This window comes from Malus domestica, chromosome 11, assembly GCF_042453785.1.
Source record: "Malus domestica chromosome 11, GDT2T_hap1".
Classification (NCBI taxonomy): domain Eukaryota; kingdom Viridiplantae; phylum Streptophyta; class Magnoliopsida; order Rosales; family Rosaceae; genus Malus; species Malus domestica.
In genome coordinates, this window is record NC_091671.1 from 25699950 (window position 1) to 25708779 (window position 8830).

The 8830-nt window shown below is 40.2% G+C and overlaps 1 protein-coding gene across 1 annotated transcript; it reads right to left on the minus strand.

Moving 5' to 3' along the window:
• Positions 1-3641: 3641 nt before the first annotated feature.
• On the minus strand, positions 3642-8533 carry LOC103413157 (RNA-binding protein Y14). The gene is made up of 4 exons (XM_008351650.4): positions 8142-8533; positions 6296-6432; positions 4152-4300; positions 3642-4020 (listed from the first exon to the last, which is right to left on the minus strand). Exons 1-4 carry the CDS (start codon positions 8416-8418, stop codon positions 3975-3977), a joined length of 609 nt encoding a protein of 202 aa, XP_008349872.1. The 5' UTR covers positions 8419-8533; the 3' UTR covers positions 3642-3974.
• Positions 8534-8830: the final 297 nt, after the last annotated feature.

Here is an 8830-nt window from a genome sequence, read left to right on the forward strand (position 1 = left end):
CATGAGAGCTTCAACAGCAATCCTTACTTCTGGGCCATATTCGAGCTGGTAAAAGAGAGATTTGAACTTCAGGTTTTCATAGAAGACCTGCGCTGCAGTGGGCCCTTGCCTTTGGGAAAAGTAACACTCAACTGCGTCGGCTTCCATGTCGGGAAACATGTACAAAGTCACAGCCATCATTTCTTAGATGAACAGTTACTTTTTCGAGGTTCCCTCATTATATTCTTCAGGCATATTGATGGTGAAGGTCTCATCACTTAGGCTTGGGGTAAAATCCTTGATATTTGCATCCTCATCTCCCCATCCCTCAGCTTGAAGCCATGAAGTATCATAGCTCTGCGGTTTTGAGTATTTGCACCAGTAAGCCTTCACCATGTGCCTGAAAGGTTCCCAAATGGCTTCCGATGGCTTGGTGTAGTTGTTCCACGAATGGTAGTCGTCATCATCTCTAGAGCATGTAATGCCAGCTGCTACCTCATTCCCTTGACGCTTCGGCAGAGGATTAATGTATATGGCTTGCGTCTTATATGGCAGCTCTAGTGTCCCTTCGCGGATTTTTGCATGGAGAATTTTCCGCAAAGTTTGAAATACAATATAGGGATGTCCCACATACTAATGGTAGCGATAATACCATGATTTCTATCTTCCCTAGAAAGGGTTTTGTACGGCCAGGGCAACTTGATGGCCCCATCTGCGAGTATGGTATCAAGGATGGCTTGGAATTCCTCGTCGTTGTACGCTAGTAGAGCATAGGTTTCCCTATTGCTCTCCATTTCCTTCCTTTTTCGTGGGTTGTAGTTGGATCTGTCATCCACATCTAAGGTATGATGAGCTTCATTCTTGTCAATTTTCTAGGATCTCCTTATGGAAGCCTTAACTGACAAGCTGGTCTTCTTCATTGCTTCCAGGAGCCTCGAGAACTGGCTAATACCAATGTTCTCCAAGTACACCATTTAGTCAGCTACAATGTTGCTGATGCAGATCTCCACAAGAACTTCCTCCTCCTTCACATCATAGCAGTCAAGGGCTAGGTATCAGAAACATTTAACAAAAGTCACCATATATTCCCTGTGCTTTTGCCATGTGTTGTTGAGCTGAGTCGTTGTGACTCTTTCTTCATGCTGGATGTATTTTTTACAGAACTTGTCTGCCATCTCTTACCAGGTCTGGATGAAACCTGGTGCAAGAGTGATGTACCAAGTATAGGCACGATCAGTTAGGCTCTTCGAGAACTCTCTGAGACGGAGGTTGCAGTTGCCGGCATGAGGACCCAAAGCGTCTATGAAATGGCTTATATGTTTTCTAGGGCTACCCTTCCTCCCATCAAAGAAAACAAGGTTGGGAGTCTCATATCCCTTAAGATACGGCATGTGGAGAATACTGGTTGAATATAGTGGTTCAAGAACATATTTCCAGTCCTCCGAACTCCTGTGCAGCTCTTTTTTTAGCATGGCTATGATGTCTTCCTAAGTGACGAAGGATGGTGTTTTCTTAGAACCCTTGACAGCAGCAGCAACTGACTCTTCTTGAGAAGCATTTTCCCTAGGCGTGCAATCCTTGTCATTGGCTTTCTCGCTTGGCTTTGAGATTGAGTTTTTCAACTCCTTCACAGACGCAACAATTCCTTTTTAGGCTTCACCGAAGGCATGAATGGCTGCAATGATGTCCGGGATGTCATATTCATCCAGGTTTTCCTGGCTTTCCTGGCATTGGCCTTCGCATTGAGACTCGTCGAGTCGAGAAGTTGCCTCGCCTACGTCTGAGGCATTGCCACTCTTGGTAGCTTTTCTTTTGGATCTTGGAGCCATTGAATCAAGATTGCGACCTATCCTCTGCAGAGTCGTCAATTTATGTTAGGGGACTTTTAGGTCGAAATGGACTTGGGCTTTGAGAACTTCTTTTGTCTCCCTTGGTACGGATTCGTAATAAGTCCCGAGATATCACGAAAAAGTTAGCTTGTCCTAGGAAATACCCCGGTAACATCAACGGCTCGAAGATAGCATGATTGATCAAGATAATGACTTGCAAGTGAAGCGTGGTGTGGAAGCTAGAAGATTATCGGTTTACATAAGAGAGAAAGGATTGCATGGTTGCATGGCATTCTTTCCTAGATGATTTGGGCTTTCCTAGGGTGATAATAAGGCTTCTCATGGTTGAGATGCTTAATGGAAAGCTATGGAAGTTACTAAGGTTGCATGGATGATGATACTTGAGGCTTGGAGTATGCTTTTGGGCTAACTAGAACTTTCTGAACTTATTTCCTAGGTGGTTCTCTCTCATTGCGTTTCTCATTTCTTTCTTTCTCCCTCTCTTTGTTACTTTACGTGTTCCTCCAATCCCTTCTAATGGCTTTTCTCCCTCTTTTTGTAGATGAAGGGTTCTTCTTTAGGCTTCAAAGGAATCTCCCCTTGTAGCTTGGTATTCCCCTCCTTTCTCCCTAGCCTTCCTATTATTCCTATTTTGGTGTAAGATAGCTGCACTATTGAGACCTACAGTTTGCTTCTTTCCGAGACGCAGCTTTTCTAGGGCGACCTTCCGCAGGCGCTACTTCTGATAGCACGCCTCATGGCTTTCGTGCGTTGGTTGTCTGTGCTTCCATGACCCCGATTCCCCCGATAACCTTTCGTAACCATCCACATCACAATCCACTTGACGAGCCCCGAATACGTGACTTGGGATAGTGACTAAGGAAGCATGGTGTGATGAATAGGCATAAGCATGGCGTGAATGTCCAGCATAATCACCATGGCATGTCATATTGGTAAATATATTCCTCGTCGATTCCACACCTTGGTATGTGTTTGGGCTTGAATGTAGGCATTGCATGACAATTGGGCTTTGAGACTTGGTCGGATTGGTATGTGACATTTTTTTGCCCCAACATAAGCGAAGAGGAATACCACCAAAATGTAGTACTGAGTGGCAAAAACTCTCAATGGTTCCATGAGATTATTTGATGTTTGGAGATTAATAATTGTATGAGCTCTCACTTCTAAACGAAGAGGAATACCACCAAACCGCAATACTGAGTGACAAAAGCTCTCGACGGTTCCATGAGATTATTTGATGTTTGGAGGTTAATAGTTGTATGAGCTGAAAGAATGTTCAACACAGGGTTATGGCCATGGTTCAGATCACATGCGACCCTTTTAAGAGGCAAAAGCTTCTACTCGTGGTCGTTGAGATTTCGGCCATGGTGGTCGGGATGAGGGATATGCTCTCTCAACATAGTTCCTCCTCCACTTCCATGACTCTGACCGACTCCTACAAGAATTTCCTCAAGTACATTTACCTCCTTCCAATGCTTTTGTAGCACATTCTATTTGTTCTTCGCCGCTTTGGGTTGTGGGGCTTACTTCCTAGCCCCAGTGGGAGTAGTGACTAGCGTTTTCAGGGAATACCGAGGATGCTCTCTCTCGAACCAAATCAAGATGGCCGAGCTAAAGCATCACTACTATATTGAACTTTCCACCCATGAACCTCAACTCGACATTTAGCTACGACCGCTGATTTGGTGGCTGCTCCTAATTGCAGCAATGATGTTTGATTCAACCCGACTCGACGGACGTTATCATATATATATTCATCATTGCATAAAAAGTGTAACGTTCTGCCGATATACAAGTTTCGGTAGAAAAAGAAACAAGAAACAAAAAACTTGATAGATGAATGAAGGTTAAACTACATTGAAGTTACAAAATTCAAGGTCTTAGCAAGCAGCTTCAAAGTCGGATAAAAAGTAAATCACACCAAGGAAACATCCACATGTTAACAAACACAATCTCTGAACCGGAAAATCATCACTTGAAACCACAGTAGGAAAGAAGTGGGGGCACCCGCGCAAAATTAGAGATGAATCCATAAAACAGGTGAATTGCACACACCACCTCAAAGCTCTAATAACTCGAGGTTTTAAATATCCTACCCCCTGTTTGAAATCAGTGTCCCCTCACGATATAAATGTGCACGCCACATTAGTATCTCCTCCTAGGACTCCTTGAGCGACGTTCTCTTAGTGGTCTGCAAAAAATGAAAATGTTAACACAAGATGTTTGAAGAAACACATGCCTGAAAGTTAGTTGTAAAGGTCTTAGGCATTATTATAAAGGTCCCTATACGAAAATTTCACAAGATTTGGTGTAAAGTAAAACCTTGAGTTCTTCCTGGATCCATCAAGGAAGGATCCATTGCTGAAGGCCCAATCAACAGTTAAAACTTGTGTAAGCAATGCCTCTCCGTTCATTTTGTCTATCGCAGTTTTTGCCTCTTTAAAACTTTCATATTCAATCAGTGCATATCCCTGATACAAAAAATAATTCAAATTTAAGTCACTACAGAACTATTATTGAACTTCCGACTAAGAAACCGGTCAAAACACCGTCCAGAAGCCTTCTAATCATCCATATTGTCATACGAATTTAATGGCGCATCACCAAAAACAAAAGCAAGAAATAAGTCCATTAGAATGTCAAATAGCATTTTTGCCATCCTATATTATTGTATAAATACAATACTTTTCTAAAATAGGACAACAAAAACTACACTTCATAAGGAACTTTGGACTTGAGCAATATACTGATTTGATTGTTCAAAAGCTTAATGCAAGATGCAAAAATACCGTGGCTCAAGAAAGATGACTGCTAAGCATTTTGATACAAAAAATCCATATTTTGTTTTTACTAGAACAATATTATCACATATGTACATATGCATTTAACATCCTTGCAAGCAGTTTCAGCACTTTAAAATTTCCATTCCACCATAGATCATTTTTTGTTGTTGGGTCCATTAGGATGTAAGAACTCCCAGTTCAGTTGCTTACCAAAATAACAGAAGGTCCATTCTAAGTAACAGTTTTTATTCAAAATTTAAGTTGGACGGCCATTAGGCCAGCAATGCTTTATGGCATGGAATATTGGACGGTGAAGCATCAACACGTACATAAAATGAGTGTAGCAAAGATGAGAATGCTTCATTGGATGTGTGGGCACATGAGAAAGGATAAGATTAGGAATGAGGATATCCGAAGTAAAGTAGGAGTAGCCGAAATTGAAGGAAAGCTCAGAGAAAATCGGTTACGGTAACTTGGACATGCGAAACGAAGGCCTACAGATGCTCCAGTTAAAAGATGTGATTACAAGACAGATGTTCAAGGCTGAAAAGGTAGAGGAAGACCTAAGACTTTGGAAGAGACTCTTAAGAAAAGACTTAGATTACTTGGATCTAACGGAAGAAGTGGCACAGAACTGTGCGCAATGGCGTTTTAGGATTCATATAGCCGACCCCACTTAGTGGGATAAGGCTTTATTGTTGTTGTAAGCAAAAGCCAACAGCCTCACGCCCTACTTCAACTTTATACCATCAAAGCACCAGATTTATGTAACAAAAGGTACCGATCTCACAGGGAAATAAGACCACCATTTCAGATTTGGAGCCTTTAGGTTCCAGTTAAAATAAATAAATAAATAAGAAGATTTGCCAGGTAATACAGGGAATACAAAGTTTCCAGTAACCATTATAAGCCTAAAAAGATTATGTAGTCTAGACTTGGGTTAAAATACTGGCCAATATACCAAGTAAAGAAAGTAATAACAGGGTAAGAAGACATATCCATCCACCCTCTTACAATAAAATCATTCAGACTGTATAAGGAAAAAGCAAATTTTAATCAAGGTTCAGAAGTGATCGAAGTAGGTGAGGTGGTTTCTAGAGTATGTTCTAGGAACCATGTAACAATGATAAAATGAATTGGCCAAGAGAGACTCCAAAATGCGGGCTACTGTTATGAAATAGAAAAGGCAACTTTCTGATTTCCTCTTTGCCGTTTTCTTATTTGATAAGAGCGTGCACGTTTCTGAATTCCCTTTTTAAGCAGTCAGAATAGGTCAAAAGCCATTTGGCCTTCACTTCTTAGAGTTAAAAAACCATCTTAACATCTGGCCTTCACTTCATTATTCACTGTTGAATAATAGAATTTCCAATCATTTAATTAAAATGACTGGTAGTCCAACAGATTGTATTTTATCTAAAATTCAATTCAAAATCTTCATGGTCTTCTGAAAATTCTGGTCACTTCTGCTGATTTTCTATTGATTAATATCCTAGAGTAAAAACATTTCCATCCTTGACTAGAAAATATCGAACAATTTCATCCATAACATTATTTTGTTCTGTTATGGTATTCTCCATATTCCACAACTGATTAATAAGTTTTTACAACAGTTTTTCCATTTTCCAATAATTTTAAAAAATGCACATCAAAATTTCCTGTATTGTAATGGAAGTTCTATCATACCTTCACAAACCCAGTGCGGCGATCAAGATTTAAATGCAAATTTTTTATCTCCCCAAACTCACCAAATGCATCCTGTAGGTGGTCCTCTTGGGCCTCCTCATGTACCCCGGTGACCAGAATAATCCATCCCTCAACGGCTGTAGACATTTTCAAAATGAAAGGAAGAAACTGTCAGGGGATGCAAAGATAAACTATATGTAAGTAGGAAACATAATGTCCTTCCTATATGGCTACAAAAATATAAAAAACTCTATATAATTTGAAAGAAAAGGTTTTGCGTAAACTGTACAAGAATATCATTCTTGACTGACCAGAATAAAAACAATCGGGATTTATTCTAAATAATTCAACTATTGAGGCCTGAGCATCACTGAAATAAGTCTACAAGCAATGGAAGGCAATAATAAGCAAATTAATGTAAGTGCCTTCATAGTTGAGATAAAGAATGAATTCTTGACTTGGTACACATTCAAGCAGCTTCTTTCAGTAGGTGAAATTACGAGCCACCAACCCAAAATATATGATATTAGCCACTAGATGTAAAATGAAACAGATTAAAATTGAAGCTTAACGTTTGAAATTGAACTAGTAAAAAATTTGCAAAGAGGTAGAAGAGATAATGAACAGAACATGATATACACACCTATAAGAAAAATAAAAAATAAAGGAAAACATGACTTCCAAATAACTAGGACCCTGTTATTGGTACAGAATACTGAAGCAGATACTAGAGCTAGACTGCACATATGGTAGGATATGCTTAACTAAAGAAGCCTAGCCCCATAGGTTCATATTAAGTCTCTAGAAAAGCATTTCAAGATTGCCGTTAACAGAGAAAATAAAATTTAACCCCTCAGTGCAACAAAAAAGATCCTATTTTGCCAAAAAAGAAGGAAAGAACATGAAGTTTAAAAGTCATAAGCTTTCAAATGAAAACAAAATGGAAAATTGAATGACTTTTCTGCACCTTGGAGAGGGAGCTTCCCATATTCTTATTATTATTTCATTTTCATGAAAAACCTCAAGAAGAAAAAAAGATTTAAAATAATCTCATGCTCATCTCGTTCTTGCCAAAACATTGACCTTGCTGCCTGTTGTTGTTGAACACTAAGTAGGGGGTACTATGAGATAAAACCTTCTCCAAAATTCATGGCCCATTAAAACAGCACTCTCATCCATTGCATAAAAAGCAGTTGAATACTGTGACACACGAAAAAAAGCAACCACGCCTTGTATAGATACATATGTGAATAACTGAAGTATATTCACACAAAATAATCTCTCAAGATATAAAGTTCAAACTCAAAAACAGAAATCCAAAGTTCAAACTCAAAAACAGAAATCCAAAGTTCAAACTCAAGAATGGAAATCCAAATTCCACTTTCAAGGGCAGAAATTTCCACGAACTTAATTATATCTTATCACAAAACACCCCCCTCCCCCGCGAAAAAAAAAACAAAACAAAAAAACAAAAAAAAAAAAAAAAACAGAGATAGACCTATTTTGCCCAATGAATCCGGACAAACAACAAGGAAGAATCCTCAAGAGCAGAAATTTCCAAGAACTTAATCCTTTTGCATTAAATCTAAATTACAAACAAAAGAATCCTACAAACCCAGCTACCAATCCAATCAAGAACCTTTTTCTATCAGGGAAAACTCCAAGAATCCTCAAACCCTAGCTACCAGTCAATTTAAAAATTGAAACTTTCCCCATAACATACAATCCAAGCTACCAATCGAATCAGGAACCTCTTTCTATCAAATAAAACTCCCAAGAATCCTAAAGTAATAGCTACCGATCAATAGAGGGGAACACGAGAGAGAGAGAGAGAGAGAGAGCTTACATCGTTGGGGTTCGAGGCCGTCAGAAGAGTTGACAGAGTCGAAGTCGGAGGCAGCGAGGCGGCTGTTACGGTCGGCATTAAGATCTTCACGGAATCCGCGACCTTTGGTCTTCTTAGGGACGGCGGACGCCGCTCCGACGCCGGTGATAGCGGACTTAAGCTTGGGGAGTGGGGCCCTGGGGGAGGCGGAGGGCTCGGCGTCGACGGCTCCGTCCTCGTCCATGAGGTCGTCATCTTCGGGCTCGAAGTCCACCGTTTCTACGTCTCCGCTCGCCATAGCTGATGCTCTCACAGTCACAGCTCTCGATGGTTCTAGTTTTAGATGAGGAAGGAAAAAGGGCGCAAGGGTTCGAGAATTGGGACGATTGGGATTTATGGGTTTCGGCTTTGGGCCTTTGGAGGGTCGATGGTCGTCTTGTCCTTTTTCTTTTGGGTGTGCTATCACATATCCATTTTTACTTCTTACACGTCCCTCGTTAATTTCTGTCATTTGACGTCTTTAATTCATCTGATAAGACGGTCAAAAATTAAAAAAATGTGTGAGAACCTTTCCTCTTTGGGCTTTTGTTTTTTGGGGTAAATAACTGGGTGGACCTCCCAAAAAACTAGCTACCCATATCATAAACAATTGAGTTCCAATCCAATCAAGGATTCTCAAAATAATGGTACCCAATTGGCAATGTCATATG